Source organism: Dreissena polymorpha, chromosome 4 (assembly GCF_020536995.1).
Source record: "Dreissena polymorpha isolate Duluth1 chromosome 4, UMN_Dpol_1.0, whole genome shotgun sequence".
NCBI classification, from domain to species: Eukaryota; Metazoa; Mollusca; class Bivalvia; order Myida; family Dreissenidae; genus Dreissena; species Dreissena polymorpha.
Genome location: NC_068358.1, coordinates 106131252 through 106149663, shown reverse-complemented (window position 1 = coordinate 106149663; position 18412 = coordinate 106131252). Strand labels below are relative to the sequence as shown.

The 18412-nt window shown below is 37.4% G+C and overlaps 1 protein-coding gene across 2 annotated transcripts in view; it reads left to right on the top strand.

The window, feature by feature from the left end:
* LOC127878879 (uncharacterized) overlaps positions 1–18412 on the top strand; it is a 57474-nt gene that overhangs the window by 13758 nt on the left and 25304 nt on the right. The window contains exons 2-8 of one of the 2 annotated variants that reach the window (XM_052425406.1): positions 3199–3409; positions 3890–4148; positions 4548–4609; positions 6457–7043; positions 9476–9531; positions 11773–11852; positions 14477–14592. In XM_052425406.1, coding sequence (XP_052281366.1) covers positions 3219–3409; positions 3890–4148; positions 4548–4609; positions 6457–7043; positions 9476–9531; positions 11773–11852; positions 14477–14592 — 1351 coding nt within the window. In that variant the 5' untranslated portion in view covers positions 3199–3218. Of the gene's footprint in view, positions 1–2313; positions 3410–3889; positions 4149–4547; positions 4610–6456; positions 7044–9475; positions 9532–11772; positions 11853–14476; positions 14593–18412 lie in introns of those variants that run through there. The other variant, XM_052425407.1, reaches the window with a different exon arrangement.

Sequence of the window (18412 nt, the reverse complement as noted above, 5' to 3'; positions counted from 1 at the left end):
TGTTTAATTGCCCCTTTGTTCTGCATAATCCGATTATCTTGTTTTGATCAGATATTGTCCAAACTTAACTGGTCTTTAAACACAATTGATGATGCCACCATGTCTCCCCTTTTTGGTAGTATTTAGTCATTTGGTTGGATAATTTACCTAGTGTTTTTTTTCAGTTTTGGGAGAAGGGGGTCAGGTCCCCTGAGGGGGGGGAAAATTCAAGGTAAAAGGGGAAAAGGGGGAAATTTCTATGCTCTGCTAGTAACAGTACAAAATCAAGTTTTAACACTATAATTCACCATACAGAGGGAGAAAAAACATAATTCAAACTCTTTTATTCATAAACATGTTCATGTTCAAAGTTCAACATTTCTGGGCTTTTCAGCGAATTTATCAAATATTCTGGTGACCTCCTCTTCACCAAGTCTCTCTGTGTGCAGACAAAGTCTGATCAGGGACTCCAGTGTAGCTTCCCCAAGCCTGTTTTTCTGTGGCGTGCAAAGCAGGTTGAGCAAACTAAACAGTCTTTCAACACTCTCTTGACCGGACGCTTCTGGCGTTTCACTGCCGGCATTTGAAGAAGACTGACTTTTAAGTTGTACTTGTTTGAAAAGAATATCAATTTATTTTTAAGTTAAAACAGATTTGTCAATTTTTTTACGATAGCTTTTGTTGTTGTGCGACATGATGGAATACGTATGGTTTGCGGTAGATGTCGTTAAGTGAAAGTCGTGATAGTGAACTACGTACGGTTTGCGGTAAAGGCTAAAATAAAGTAAACACGCGGATGCAGTTAAGGAAAATTGTCGTAAATTTGTAACAAAAGACGTATTTAAATGAGGTATTGATTAAAATTGAATAACACTTCCGAGAGGGGAATTATAAAAATATTTTGGGGAAAAATATATACTCTAAAGATGGGGCAATGGGGCCGAATAACGCTGAATATTTCATCCAAAAAAAACACTGTTACCCCCGACATACTTAACAGTTGCGTACATTAGATGTGTTACATATTGTTCAAATTAAAAGTTATGTCCAATATCAAATATCAGAAATTGTACACCGTAAAGATACTATCCCATTTATTTTATGAAAAAATAAAGTATTTAATAATTATAAAATTTACGTATAAATATCTTACGTATTTAGCGGGTAAGATTTAATGTTACGGCATGCACGAACGACATCATAAAAACAAGAAATTACATTTGACACCAAGAGATGTAAACAATGTTTAAAAAAATATGTTTATAAATATATGTGAGTTAAAATGTTAGATATTCGTCACTCATACTCACTAGTAACGAGCTTTCAATATACATGAGTACACCGTTCAATTTGCATAATGTGAAGTTGTGTTTTTCAGTTGTATGTTAATATTCCTCAATAGCGTCATTCTTTGTACAAAACTCATCAAATTAAAATTACATGTAAATACCATCATGCACTTCGCTTTTAATAGGGCTTTGTAGTACGTTTATTTTCACTGCACCCCTTACACTTTCTATCACTCATTTGTTTATCACACTAGCGTACTCATGCCATTGATAATTATATTTTTATAATTAGATGTATTACTATTGTAATTTATTGAAGCTTTTCTTCAAAGAAACCAACAATACGGCTTATGCATAGAGCTCTTTGTTGTGTCAAATTGTCTTTCAGTCTTCAGATAATCTATACTTTGATGTTAATGCCGCGTTTTTTTAAAGATGCAAATAAATGTATTAATAAATTCGATTTGCACTAAATAATATATTTTTGAAATATTATTTAGGTGTTTTTTTCGGAGTTTTTTTCCATTAATTGACTAAACAAGTGTCGTTATCCATAAGTTTGCGTTACTGCAAAGAACTATAAAATACATTTTCTAAGTATTTTAGCTGTATAGCTGTTAAATTATTCCAAGATGAAATTCTATTCAACTAGATATACATGTATTCACATTCTCTTCATCCTTTTATAATCACCTTAAAGATCGTCAAGATCAAAATATCACTCTCTCATGATAAAAAGTTCGGATTTTTACGTGGCATAATTCCAGCTCACAAAATTTAATTCAAATCCAAACAACAATTTTTTTTATCTCTGATTTCAGTTAGAACAAGAAAAATAATGGAAGGCGTATCAAAAATATCATACTTAATATAATATGTTATGATTTGAGAATATAGAGTTTTACCAATTAAGACCAATTACAAACAATTAGCGGTAATTAATTTCACGAGAATCTTTAATAAGAGTTAATTAAAATATAATCTGATTCATGTTGCGGCTATTAAAATCAACACAAAAATACATGCGTGAATTGATTGTAATAAGTTAACAGTAAAAAGTCTAATCAAAAACATAATATGAGCGACTGAACGGGCAAATTTTCGCCAATGATTACCACTTGATAACACACACAAACACAAATACACGAAAGCATTTTAAACATTTTATTTGTAACAATCAATTTCAACTTCAAACAATCATTTTAACAACAAAAATGTGATAATCGCCTGAAAATAATTCATTAAGTAATTTATTTATCCGACATCGGCGAAGTGAGTATTCTCTACGTTTTTGGCTTTTGGAATCGCAGACTCGCACAAGTTAGCAGAAGTGTAATGGCGGACAGTCATGTGACTGACAATATGGCGGCGGTCAATTTATCGATTCTGGAACGGTCTATAGCACAGTACAATATACTGTCTGAAAATTAAGATAAATTTACTATGGACAAAAACTATGTTGAAATTAAGGGTCATGAAAAATAATTGTTTTTGCTAAAAAAGAGGGTGTCCAAAAACTTAAGAGTGTCTGAAAACTTTGGGAATTATGTGTTGGGAATGATTATGGTTTCACTGTTAATCATTTATCAAACACTCTTACTATGAATTGATAGGATCTAAATAAGAAGCTTGTGTTGGAAAATGGCAGACAGTCCATGGTTACCAGTGGGATGCATAATACTGAAAATATTAATAAGGATTTGATTGACAGCTGCCGCCGCTGATGTCGTGTTGTTTTAATAAAATGCGTAGATTAATACTGCAAAATCGTTATATTTTTTGTGTGACATTAATTTTGGTTGATTTTGTTAGTAGACGGCTTCAACAATTTAGGATCTTGACAAACAAGTATTCCAACTGTATATTTTTTAAGCCCTGTTTTCCCAGAGCAGGGCTCATATTATAGAATAATTCTTGTATATGACTTCAGCCTGACAACACTTACAGAAGATGCAGCAGATACCAGAGGACATTCAAGAGAATGTGAGGGCGGTGCTGTTGTCTAAGACAGATGGTAGCGGTATACTGGTGAGCACGCTACTGAGGGACTACAAGAACATTGTGGGAAGGCCACTGATGTACAAGAACCTCGGCTATCAGACCTTGGAAGCCTTCATTAAAGACTTGCCTAATGTCTGCAGGTACAGTGTGATTCCTTGAGGCAGAGGAATATAGAATTGGCGTTGTCCGTCATTCTGTCCGTCTTTCTTGCTGTCACAAAATTATAAAATTGGGGTGGGGGGGGGTATAAATTCAACAAATTTGCATGTTTTTATCAGTGTTAAGGATTGCTCCAGAATCCATCAAATTAGATATGTGGCATTCTGTTAAAATTAAATATTGCTATTCTGAACTTTTTGACATTTTGATAATTAGACATAGTGATAAACATTAATGGCATTTTATTTTCTTAGTTTCTGTAAATCCTAGTGCGCATGAAAAGCAAATTGAGACATTGATGTTTTTGGTAGGTATTTGCTCATAAAGAATTTAAGTCAGTTATCAAATTTATCTAAAGATGTGGTTTCATAAAATAACAGTTTTAAAATAATAATAAGTGTTGTATTGTATTGTGTTGTGTGTTGTATTTTAATCTAAAACTCTAAACATTTGCAATCCAGATTGGAGTACTCTGAAAGAGACATGGCCTATAAACTGTTTGGCATTGCCAAGCCCAGCACATTTGTCTCGTCATTTGTGAAGAAAGCCGAGGGAGGCAGCCCTTCTATCTCTGAACGGGAAGGTGAAAGAAGCAAGCCACGAAACCGAAGGGGCCCTAGGGTGCAACATACTACAGACTTAAATGACAAATGGGAGCCCAACCCTAGAGGACTTTATTCGATATGCTTTGACAATAAATCGACAGGACTTAATAAAGCAGTAAGTTTAACTTTCTAATTTGATGCACTACAAACCATACAAAATATGTAATATTAGATGGATTTAATATTTATCACCGCACAGTTCTGTCTTGGCAAAGTTCAAATATGTTTCCTGTCCATTGAAATCTTTCGTCATACACCCTTAAAAGTCTCACATCATATGTCTTATTATATCTTAGCTGCTGAAGAAAAATTTCTGGGTCCTTTTGAAAACTTGGCAGCTACGGGGTGGAGTTGTCGCAACCATCTTGCAACTTGCCTAATAAATTAATTTTAGTAACATCTCAACCAAATATTAAAATGGTTTCGAATATATTTCTATGCTGTTCAGAATAGTTATGTTCCTTCATGTCTCAGGTGATTGACCTAGAATCTCCTGAACTACTATTTATTGCAGGACATAGCCTTGAAGTTCGCTGAGGCGGGACATGTTGAGGATATCCACCTCATATCTTCAGGGTAAGAAATGCCTTGTTTCAACTGTGTGCTCTTGCTTACATTATTTTTTCTACATATACATATTAAGATATACTTCAAACATGATGCTGTTTTCCATGAACGTTGCCTTCCCCAGCAGATGCCTTGTCAGTATGCATTCATGGGCCTATTTGAAGAATTCTTAGTTCAAAGTTAGATCAATGTCAAGATATAATTAGGTCAGGTGATGTGAGCATGCAGAGTTTTGAAGGTAAGAATGAAAGCTTTTAAGTAAGTAGTATTGATGTTAATCACAGTCTGTTGTGATGACCAAGACTTTGGACCATCTGAATCAGTCTTTGAGGTAAATCATGAAAATTGATCTTCTGAATAAGTCTTAGTCTTAACCCTTTCCAACTCACAGGCAAAGTGAAAATGGCGTTTGCAACCAGCATATAACCAGAACAGCCTGCGAGTAACTGGCAGTCTGTTCAGGTCTTATGACTGGCAGTCTGTTCAGGTCTTTTGACTGGCAGTCTGTTCAGGTCTTATGACTGGCAGTCTGTTCAGGTCTTATGACTGGCAGTCTGTTCAGGTCTAACTGGCAGTCTGTTCAGGTCTAACTGGCAGTCTGTTCAGGTCTAACTGGCAGTCTGTTCAGGTCTCAGTCTGTTCAGGTCTAACTGGCAGTCTGTTCAGGTCTCAGTCTGTTCAGGTCTAACTGGCAGTCTGTTCAGGTCTCAGTCTGTTCAGGTCTTATGCTGTTTGCTGCCCATCACTGATCAGTAACTAAGAGTTGGAAATGAAGCCTTTAAAACATGAATTTAGTAAGAAAAGTATTTAATTAGATGTATCCTTCTTAGGGACTACAAATGCGTCAAAATACATATCGAAGTGGTAAAGGGTTTAAGTAGGTCAATATGAACGTTAAAATGAGGTCATGTGAGGTGGGTGAGTTGTTTATTTTGTTAAAAAAAGAATCATTTTTTGGTACACCAAGATTTTGGACCGTCTAGGTGTATAAATATGAGCATAAACACGTGATGTTGGTTTTACCAAGAATTAAAAGTGTCTAGTTCTGTGAAAATTGGGCAAAATACATGTGTGTAAAGTGTTGTCCCAAATTAGCCTGTGCAGTTCGCACAGGCTAATCAGGGACGACACTTTCCGCTTTAATGGTATTTTTCTTTTAAAGGAAGTCCCTTTTTACCGAATATCTAGTTTAAGCGGAATGTGTCGTCCCTGATTAGCCTGTGCGGACTGCACGGGCTAATCTGGAATGACACTTTACGCACATGCATAATGCCCAGTTTTCTCAGAACAAGACACAGGACATTCTGATTTAGAGTTTATAAATAACATCCATGCAAGTATCTAAGCATTATTGATGTTATACAAAACATTACTGATAAGGTTAACTTGTTAAGGACGGTTGCAGTGATATTTTACAAATTTTCTCATCTGAGTCCTGGGACTCGATAACTTGCAAATCTATGAGTCCCCGATTTAAAAGAAGGAGTGCAAATATTAAACAATATTATTTTTTGAGAAATTTTAATGCATTTTTGGGACTCAAATAATTCGAAACTTTGCATCCCCAGAGGTTTTTGTGAGTCCAGGACACAGGACTTGCAGGTAAGAAAAATCAATGCGGTTGTATGTAAGAACATAAAGAATAACAGGTAGGTATATGCCTATCGGCAAAGATCGTGGTTGTGAAAATATACATTATTGATATACCGGTAAATCCATCAATTGACAATTCAAGTCAATCAGTATGTGGCTACAATATTATCAGAATAGCATAGGTTTATAAATTTATGTTTAGAGAAATTTGAAAAAAAATGTACTGTACTGTACTCTTGATTAATATCAAACCATAATTTCAGAATGGCATTTATAAGATACTCTGATGAAGATGCAGCGAAAAAGGCAGTGCAAATGTATGGGGAATCATTGAAAGTACATAAAGCTGATGAGCGTAGAGGTTCAAAGAGAGACCAAAATCAGGCAAGGGATGGCCGTAGGAGAAACAATGACTCTGGAACAGGTGACATTGAGAATTACAGTGACCTCCAAAGGAAGAATGAATATTATCAGAGAAATCGCAATGAAAACAATAACAATCAGCAGAAGGTAAATGGACACAGATTTTCAGACGCGAAAGATAACAAGCACGGGTCTGATTCTGACTGGGAAGACGAATTCAGTGACAAACCAAGAGTAAAAAAGACTGAAAATTCTTGCATGGAAGAAACCGAAAATAGCCTGAGTGCAATTAGTTCTCCCACTGAAGACTCCAAGACTAATCTAAATGGAAATAGTCCTCGCATGGATGACACCATGTTTAGTCATAGTGGAAATAGGACAGTACCTGCGTTTGATGCCGTACGAGGCAGAAGAGGTAGAGGAGGACACAATACTGGGGGTCCTAGAAGAGGGCTTCATGAAGATCCCTTGTCACCAAAACAGACTGGTGAGTTCAATATGGTCTAAGAAAAAGACATGCTATACTGCCGCACACCGAAGAAAGGGGGCTATATTGCTTTGCACTGGTTCATCAGTTCCCCCCCCCCCCCAAAAAAAAACAACACACCCCACAACAACAACAACAGAAAACAACAACAAACAACAAAAACTAACAATACCTCTCAATGATGCTTTATTCAGAAGTCTGGTACTTTTAACATATTTAGTTACTTTAAACATATTTTTGATAGGAAATTTTAAATAAATAATTGTTTTAGTACTGTGAGCTTTAGTTTTCGAATTTAAATGTTTTCCATCAATTTCCCGGTTGGGATAACAGCTTAGAAGTTTCACTAGCCCAAATCAGATCTAATTAGCCCAAACTAAAATAATACGTTACTAGCAAATTTTGCTATTTATGCATTGATTAAACATTTAATCATAAAGATTATCACTTGATTCTTCTTTATTTACTGGTATTAAAATCTGCTGGCAAAGTAAACGCCAGATCATCATGGGTCCAATCACTGTTCATGTTAATGTAATTATCTCCATGGTCTGAAATGATCTTCCAAGTGGTCTGGAAAACTTAAACATGTAAAAGCATTCATCTATAATGCTAAAATTATCAAACATTCAGTGTTCATTCTGGGCCAGATTGCTGGTGGGCCGATGGCCCATAAGCCATCATCCATGAATTTAGTGGGCCATTTAAAGATTTTGTAGGGGCCACCTGATTGCAGGATTTTTTATTACTACCAGCTGTAAGTCTTTTCAAAGTACTTGTCCGAAAATTCGAACAGCAGTTAACAATGTTACTTTTAATATGCTTTTTACAAATGTCACAAAACATTAAATTATTTGTCATCGTACAACAACCACGTACATTTCTTTAACCAACCTTTCTGGAATTTATGATCATCTACATTTTCCGAAGGTTTCATTTGTTCGCTTGAACCAGCAGACGATGTAGGCCTACTCGCTTCGGCCAAAGCATCTGCTGGTTTGCCACCTTCCTAATCAGAAGTCCTTTCACTTTTCCTTGTTTTTTTGTTTTTAAAAAATGTAGGAGAGTTCGTCCCTCGCTGCTCTCCTTGTCTGCTTTACGCTTTGACATGTTTAAACGCTTATTTTTTTATTTAAAACGTTTGAAAATCACAACAAAATATGTTGACAAACGTTTTCAACACTTTCTGATGACGTATACACAGTTTGCTTACATGTGACATCTATCAACCAATGTAAGTGCAGGATTCAACACAGTGCTCCTGCGGTAGCCAAGCAACGGTTATTTTACACCTACATTTCGACTCAGCAGACCAGTATTTAGAATTCGCAATACGATTCCGTCGCTTTGTTTTTTATAATTAAATCTCCCACTCATATAATTTTTTAATGCGCCAATTATATTATGTATGCGCCCAAATGGCCCACTGATATTATTTAGATTGCGCCCATTAATATTTCGATGCGGGAATCACGCAATGGCGCTGCCCAGAATGAACACTGCACATTTATTTTACTGATGTAAACTGATGTAAACACAATGTCGATGCCAAACTAACAAAATATGTAGTACATTTGAAGAAGAAGGATACTTTTCTGCCTCTTAATTAGAGTCTTTGTATCAGAAACTACCTCAGTTGTGCTACCCAAGTTATTAACCCTTTCCCACTCAGAAGCCAAGTGAAAACGGCTATGTGCAAACGGCATAAAACCAGAACAGCCTGCCAGTAACTCACAGTCTGTTCAGGTTTAATGCTGTTAGCTGCTCAGCAGTATATAAGGGTTGGAAATGAAGCCTTTAAAACTTACATCAAGTAAGAAAGGTCTTTAATTAAATATAACTTTCTAAATGACTACAAATGCTTCAAAATACATATCTAAGTGGTAAAGGGTTAAATACGTATTTAATTGGTAAAGGAATAAATACGTATTTAATTGGTAAAGGGTTAAATACGTATCTTAAGTGGAAAGGGTTAAATACGTATTTAATTGGTAAAGGAATAAATACGTATTTAATTGGTAAAGGGTTAAATACGTATCTAAGTGGGAAAGGGTTAAATACGTATTTAATTGGTAAAGGAATAAATACGTATTTAATTGGTAAAGGGTTAAATACGTATCTAAGTGGAAAGGGTTAAATACGTATTTAATTGGTAAAGGAATAAATACGTATTTAATTGGTAAAGGGTTAAATACGTATCTAAGTGGGAAAGGGTTAAATACGTATTTAATTGGTAAAGGAATAAATACGTATTTAATTGGTAAAGGGTTAAATACGTATCTAAGTGGAAAGGGTTAAATACGTATCTAATTGGTAAAGGGTTAAATATGTATCTAATTGATAAAGGGTTAAATACGTATCTAAGTGGTAAAGGGATGAGTATGTATCTAATTTGTAAAGAGTTCAGCAGAGTGTTTTGATTTTATCTTCAGCCTCCAGCCAAATCACTCAAGTGTACATTGGGAATTGGCCAAATGAAGGAACAGAGGTAAGGCATCTAAAACTTGCCAGTCAGTCAGTAAACTATGTCGGTGGGTATTTAGATTGATTAATTGGCCTCCAATGAGTTTCAAAGACACTTTTAATGCATAGAGCTATAGGATTGAGAATGATATGATTCAACTTTACACACTAAACCATTTAATTATGAATACATTGTCTGCAATATGTTTATAGAAGTTTTTAGCTCACCTGATTGCTCAGGTGAGCTTTTTGTGACCAGTCTTTGTCCGTCGTCTGTCCGTCCGTCCACATTTGTTCGTAAACACTCTAGAGACCACATTTATTGTCCGATCTTCATGAAACTTGGTCAGAAGATTTGTCCCAATTATATCTCAATCGAGTTCGAAACTGGGTCATGCTGTGTCAAAAACTAGGTCACTAGGTCAAAAAAAAAGAAAAACCATGTTAACACTGTAGAAGTCACCTTTCATGCCCAATCTTCATGTAACTTTGTCAAAATGTTTGCCTTAATGTTATGTTGGTCGAGTTCAAAAGTGGTTCCGGTCTTTTGAAAAACATGGCCGCCAGTGGGCGGGGCAGTTTTCCTTATTTGGCTATAGAGAAACCTTGTAAACACTCTAGAAGAACATTTGTTTCCTTGATACAAGAGTTGAGTTCGAAAATGGTTCTGGTCAGTTGAATAACATGGCTGCTGGGGAGGGGGGAAGTTTTCTTATATTTATATAGTAAAAAAGGCTTGTGAACATAGGCTTGTGAACACTCTAGAAGTCACTCTATTTGCCCAATCATCATGAAACTTGGTGAAAAGATGGGTTTTATATATATCTCAGATGAGTTTGCAAATGGTCCTGATCGGTCAAAAACATGGCCTCCAGGGCGGTGGGGCAGTTTTCCTTATGTGACTAGAGAGAAACCTTGTGATGGAACACTATAGAAGTCACATTTTTTGCCTAATCATTGTGAAACTTAGTCAATTCATTGGTTTTATTGATTTCTCATTGAAAAATGGCTCAGATCGGTGAAACACACTTTAGCTCACCTGATTGCTCAGGTGAGGTTATAGGATTGGTCTTTGTCCGCTGTCCGTCCGTCCACATTTGGTTTGTAAACACTAGCATTCACATTTCTCAAGCATTCTTTATCAAAGTTGCTGAAAGACCTCAGTCAAGTATGATAATGAGCAAAATCACATAATTAACGCCATAATTATTGCCCTTAGATTATCCAAATTTTCATTATATTTTACAAAATCTTTGTAAACACTCAAGAGGTCATAATTTTGTTTCAGATTTTATGAATCTTGGTCATGTTTATTTTTGTTAGCAAAGTTTGATGTTTGGTTAGGGGGGTCAACTCAAAATATAGGTAACCAGGTCAAATCTTACAAAAATAAAAATACTCCATGTGCCAGAGTTTTGGTTCAATAATGATGAAAGTTGACCAGGATGTTTGTCTGGACAATATCTAGGTAAAGTTTGACATTTGGTAAAGATTGAATGAACCGACTTCTCTCAGGTGAGCGAACTATGGCCATCTTGGCCCTCTTGTTTAATTAATATGTTTATTGAAAATAGTTTTGTTTGTGCACAGATATCATGTAAATTTAGCATGTGATCTTGGTTTTGTGTTATATAGAGGCAGCTGTGAAGCATAGCAAAATGTTTATACTTGCGTTAAAAAATCTGACACAATAATGGGAACCAGGGTGCAGGATCAACAGGGTTGACAAGGTTTTACATATGGGCTAGACAGAATGAAAACACACAGTTAAGAAGTTATTTTTGCAAATATCTCAAGTTCTTGAAATATGTTTGCAAAAATCTTTAGGGCATACAAGATAGTTTTTCTTGCAGTTTGTGCTGATATCTGAAGATTTAAAAATTTATTATTGAATGCACCTGAAATCGGTGCCAACATTTTGCGTTGCATGAAGCACAACCCTGTATATGAATTCATTAAACAACCAGAACATCCTGCAAGTAACTCGCAGTCTGTTCAGGTTTTATGCTGTTTGCTGCTCACCAGTATGTGCAGGTTTTATGCTGTTTGCTGCTCACCAGTATCTAAGGGTTGAAAATGAAGTCTTTAAAACTTCAATCTATTAAGAAAAGTCTTCAATTTAATGTAACTTTCTAAAGGACTACAAATGCCTCAAAATAGGTATGTAAGTGGTAAAGCATGATTCGGCTAATATTATTTTATTTAAAGGGACATTTGGAATAATAGTCTGGAATTGTTTATAATATTTATGTTGTTTATCTTGCAGAATGAATTAAAGGCACTGGTCGCCAAGTACCAAACAGAACGAGTAAGGATGTATCTTGATAAAAGGGACAGTAACAAAAGGTAATGTGCCATAATTGAGCCTTGCTTTGGGAAAACAGGGTTTTTATGCATGTGCCTAAAGTGTTGTCCCTGATTAGCCTGTGCTGTCTGCACCGACTAATCTGGGCCAGCACTTTATGCTGATTCATTTCAAGGAAGTGTAATGCCTGAGAGAGCTTTTGCAGACTGCACATGCTGATCTGGGACACAACTTAATGTGGCACATGGTTGAAATCCTGTTTTCCATAATGCACATGGTTGAAATCCCGTTTTCCATAATGCACATGGTTGAAATCCCGTTTTCCATAATGCACATGGTTGAAATCCCGTTTTCCATAATGCACATGGTTGAAATCCCCTGTTCCATAATGCACATGGTTGAAATCCCGTGTTCCATAATGCACATGGTTGAAATCCCGTTTTCCATAATGCACATGGTTGAAATCCCGTTTTCCATAATGCACATGGTTGAAATCCCGTTTTCCATAATGCACATGGTTGGAATCACGTGTTCCATAATGCACATGGTTGAAATCACGTGTTCCATAATGCACATGGTTGAAATCACGTGTTCCATAATGCACATGGTTGAAATCACGTGTTCCATAATGCACATGGTTGAAATCACGTGTTCCATAATGCACATGGTTGAAATTCCGTGTTCCATAATGCACATGGTTGAAATCCCGTGTTCCATAATGCACATGGTTGAAATCCCGTGTTCCATAAAATTCACATGGTTGAAATCACGTGTTCCATAATGCACATGGTTGAAATCCCGTGTTCCATAATGCACATGGTTGAAATCCCGCTTTCCATAATGCACATTGTTGAAATCCCTTGTTCCATAATGCACATGGTTGAAATCCCGCTTTCCATAATGCACATGGTTGAAATCCCGTGTTCCATAATGCACATGGTTGAAATCCCGTGTTCCATAATGCACATTGTTGAAATCCCGTGTTCCATAATGCACATTGTTGAAATCCCGTGTTCCATAATGCACATGGTTGAAATCCCATGTTCCATAATGCACATGGTTGAAATCACGTTTTCCATAATGCACATGGTTGGAATCGCGTGTTCCATAATGCACATGGTTGAAATCACGTGTTCCATAATGCACATGGTTGAAATCTTTTGTTCCATAATGCACATGGTTGAAATCACGAGTTCCATAATGCACATGGTTGAAATCACGTGTTTCATAATGCACATGGTTGAAATCCCGTGTTCCATAATGCACATGGTTGAAATCCCGTGTTCCATAATGCACATGGTTGAAATCCCGTGTTCCATAATGCACATGTTTGAAATCACGTGTTCCATAATGCACATGGTTGAAATCCCGTGTTCCATAATGCACATGGTTGAAATCCCGTTTTCCATAATGCACATGGTTGAAATCCCGCTTTCCATAATTCACATTGTTGAAATCCCGTGTTCCATAATGCACATGGTTGAAATCCCGCTTTCCATAATGCGCATTGTTGAAATCCCGTGTTCCATAATGCACATGGTTGAAATCCCGTGTTCCATAATGCACATGGTTGAAATCCCGTTTTCCATAATGCACATGGTTGAAATCCCGTTTTCCATAATGCACATGGTTGAAATCCCGTTTTCCCAGAGCACATGGTTGAAATCCCGTTTTCCCAGAGCACATGGTTGAAATCCCGTTTTCCCAGAGCAGGGATGAATTACTTTATAAGAAAGGTTAAATTACTACAATTTCTACAATAATTATTCTGTTAAATGATTTGATAATTTATAATATTCTCTGAAAATGTTTTTGTATTCTGATTTATTTGTAGTTTTAGTAAGCTGAATTATTAGCTGGTTTGTAATTATAATAGCTTATTAAAACCTTGCTTTATTTGGTGTAGTAATAAAAATAATTATAAAATTGAATTAATTGACCACATCTTGCCTGTTGCATAGTAAGTATTACATCTCATCACTTGCAAGTGTATCAGAATCATATAGACATGATTGCTTAACCATTTCCCCCATAATAAGCAGAGCGAACCAGGTTTTATGCTGTTTGCTGCTCATCAGTATCTTAGGGTTGGAAATGAAGCCTTGAAAACTTGACTTTAGTAAGAAAAGTATTTTATTAAATGTAACTTTAAGGGACTACAAATGTGTCAAAATACGTATCTAAGTGGTAAAGGGTTTAACCACTCTAGGAAAGTAAAAGGTAAGGCTTATAAAAATAAGTTGTAATGTTTAAAAAAAAAAATTGGGGATAAAGATTGTCCAATGCTGAAGTTTTGTTGAACCATAAAACTGTGCAGATCTCAATATAGTTCTGTAATACTTTCTGTGAATTTACTCATGTTTGGGACTCATACCACTGAGTCGCGTTCTGAGAAAACTGGGCATAATGCTTGTGGGGAAAGTGTCGTCCCTGATTAGCCTGTGCAGACTGCACAGGCTAATCTGGGACGACACTTTACACACAAGCATTATGGTATTTCATGATATTTTTTAGTTTCAAGAAAGTCCCTCCTTACCGAAAATCAAGTTTAGGCGGAAAGTGTCGTCCCTGATTAGCCTGTGCAGACTGCACAGGCTAATCTGGGACGACACTTTAGGCACATGCACTTAGCCCAGTTTTCTCAGAACACGACTCCACTGTACAGATTTGCGTTTGTGGACTGCCTGTCTCTGGAGGATGCAGAGCAGATGGTGCGGGAGATGCACAATCAAATCCACCGCAACAGAAACCTGCTTGTCAGACTGGGCAATAAGAACTCTGGTAGGTAACAGTGTTGTTGTTACTGGGTTTTTAACCAGGTTTTCCGAAGGAAAAAACTGGTTATTAGATTGGCGAATGCGGGCAGGCTGGCTGGCTGGCGGGCTGGCGGGCTGGCGGAATAAGCTTGTCTGGGCAATAACTATGTCGTTCATTGTCAGATTTTAAAATCATTTGGCACATTTGTTCACCATCATTGGACGGTGTGTCGCGCGAAATAATTACGTCGATATCTCCAAGGTCAAGGTCACACTTTGAGTTCAAAGGTCAAAAATGGCCATAAATGAGCTTGTCCGAGCCATAACTATGTCGTTCATCGTCAGATTTTAAAATCATTTGGCACATTTGTTCACCATCATTGGACGGTGTGTCGCGCGAAATAATTACGTCGATATCTCCAAGGTCAAGGTCACACTTTGAGTTCAAAGGTCAAAAATGGCCATAAATGAGCTTGTCCTGGCCATAACTATGTCATTCATTGTGAGATTTTAAAATCATTTGGCACATTTGTTCACCATCATGGGACGGTGTGTCCCACGAAAGAATCACATCAATATCTCCAATGTCAAGGTCGCCACGACTAAAAATAGATTTAAAAAAAAAAAAAAACTTACAAAGGGGGTTAATTTTTTTTGGTCATTTCAAAAGTTCAGTTTGAGTTTTCTCCCTTTATCAGATTTTTTTTCCACAATGAAAACCTGGTTTTGTGACAATTTTGTCCCTTGTTGTTAAATTGTTTTGTTGCTTGTACAACATAACATAAGTCATTAAAAGTAACGGTGTTGTTGTATTTTGTACAAAATAACAAAAGTCATAAGTTGCTGTTACAGTTAGCAACACCTTATATTAGTACTTGAGACAAAGAACATGTCAGAAAAAGTCTGCCTATATGAAACTGAAAATCTGAGTGCAAAATCATCATTAACGTTCATATTCATGAATTTATTTTCTATTTGAATACTGAGTTAAGGACTATTTACATACTTGAAAATATTTCAACCTTGCCAAGAATATTGTATGTTTCTTTTTTATGTTTAAATTATAAAGAAGATTTAACAACAAAGGAATAAACCTTGGTTGTTCATCTGTCAAATTCATTTAAGCCTTGCCCTATGAAAAGGGGGTTTAATCCATGTGTGTGAAGTGTCGTCCCAGATTAGCTTGTGCAGTCTGAAAAAAGCTAATCAGCGATGACACTTTCTGCTTTTATGATATTTTTCGTTGAAAGAAAGCCTCTTCTTAGCAAAAATCTAGTTTAGGCAGAAAGTGTCGTCCCTGATTATCCTGTGCGGACGCACATGCATTAAACCTCATTTTCACAGAGCACGACGCATTTAAATTGTTCCAGTACGCTGCATTTATAGATCAACATAGCTTAAAATAGATTTTTAAAGTGGAATTAAAGAAGTGTCTCCACCCCTGAAACTTCCAAGTCAGTGACTTTTAATATTTGGTGTGCTATATCACCTTTAGGCTCAGAGGTATAATAGTTTGTGTGTGATTTTGTCTAGTGTTCCTCCATAATATTTATTCAAACAAAACCCAAGGGTCACATTATGTGTGTAACATTATCATTTTACCTAAACAAACTAACTTTCTTATTCTTGTTCTTCTTCTTGTTCTTCTTCTTCTGTTCTTCGGTTTACCATAGGTTTCCACGTAAAGCGCGCACCCGTGTATAGCGCGCAGGCTGTTTTTTAAATGCAAAAATGGAGAAAAAAATATTTCAAGACAATAAAACCACCAAATCGGACCGAAAATGGCCGCCATTTTACTATTGCACAGTCCACTAATCCAGGGCATTGGAAAGCTTAATTAAGCATTCAAAATAGGAAGCGTCATTATGATTAGGAGCATGGGTTGCATAGCACTATACTTTTCTGACAATTTTGTAATTTTCTAGCAAAAGATTAACAGTCCACGAGCATTTCGTGAAAAACTTGAGAAAATAAGAATATATACAATGGTTGAGGTATGCGGGCGTAGAACTATATTTTTGACAATTGTTAAGACTATTCTCTCGAGAATATGGGTGGCCCTGAGAAGGGCTGTTGTTGTCTTTGTTGTTCTTCCGCGGTCGTCTAGAGTGGTCTTCTGTTGATGTCAGATGCGTTGAAACCTTCAAATTCTTCTTCATTGCTGTCGCTCTCAAATAACTTCTCTATCTGTTCGTCTGTCATTCCGGTCGGTGTTTCCTCGTAGTAGTCTTGTAGTTCATGGTGGTCTTCTTCATCTGGAGTTGTAGAGCAGTCGTCGTCGGATGTCTTCTTCGTCATGTCGTCCCAAACAGAGTCGTCTTCAGTCCCATCTAGGTTGTTGGAAATGCAGCACTTCTTGAAGGCTTTCACAATGATGTTGGGATCCAATTGTTGCCATGTTTCTACTATCCATTTGCATATCTCCTCCAACTCTGGCTTCCGCATGCGCCCGGTGGTTGTGAAGGAGTGGTCGCCCTCGCTGTACCACTGGTTCCAGCGTCTCTACAACAGGACCTTCATTGGCTTATTGATGGATACATCAAGTGGTTGCAGGACGCTGGTCAAGCCACCCGGAATGATGGCAAGAGTGGTTTTGTAGTCCTCTTTGAGTAGGGGCAGCAGAGCCGGGGAATGATGGCACCGGAAGGCGTCGAGGACAAGGAGGCTTGGTTTGGAAAAACCGCCTGGTTGTCTTCCCCAGACTGTTTTTACCCAGTCTTTAACCAGGTCGTCGTCCATCCACCCCTTGTCCTGTGTTCTCACGATGATTCCGGTGGGACACGTGACACCCTTTGGAAGTGTCTTCCGCTTGAAGACAACATACGGGGGGAGCTTTCCACCGTCTGCTGTGCATGCAAGCATGACGGTGAAGCGATTCTTTTCATTTCCCGTAGTGTTGATGGTCACCGTCTTTGACCCCTTTGCAGCAATGGTCGTATGAGCAGGAAGATCAAACGTCAGCGGGGTCTGATCAGCGTTGCCAATCTGTGCCATGTCTAATTCAAAAGTCGTCCTCTTCTTTATAATATACCGCTGAAACTCTATCAACTTGTCCTCGAAGTCGCTCGGTAGCTTCTGCGCTATATGCGTTCGTCTTCTTATAGAGAGGTGGTGGCGTCTCAAAAAGCCGTGGGCCCATCGAACTGACACTTTGAAGTCTTTAGTGGACTCGCTCAGACTAGCGAGCCGACGAGCCTCCATACGTAGCTCAACAGTGGAAACAGCGATTCCACTGTCGCGCCTCTTCTCTACCCAGGCGAGCTGCTGTTTTTCGACATCTGGGTAGTGAGCAGACGACCCTCGCTGAGCCTGCTTTAAACGCGGAAGTTTCAGCAGACTGGACTTGTTCTTACGCCACTCCCGCACCGATGACTTGCCGACATTGAACTCACGGCCAGCAGCTCGATTACCGTGAGTCTCTGCGTACTTTACAACATCAAGCTTTTCTTTGGCGGTATACAACTGACGTACACAACCCATTTTGACAATCAAGATAAATCTTGTGTTTATGGACAATTTCAAGATAAATCTTGTGATGGTAGACAATTTCAATTTGGATGATGTTCTGTATGACGATGTCAATATCTCTCTGTGTTGTAACTTCAGGCGATTGCTAACAAATGTTTAAAACACCACAGTTGAACGTTGAATATTTATACACACAAAATGCAATTGCATATTGTCACAAGTCGTGGCACATATTACTCAATATCAGCTGCCAATTACGAAGTGCAAAATGACCCCCTTTCACACCTACAGTTACCCGTAAAAAGACCTCGTTCGCACCTACCCTTACCTGCTCTCGACAACAATCCCCATCAGAATTCATCGATAAAATAGTGTAA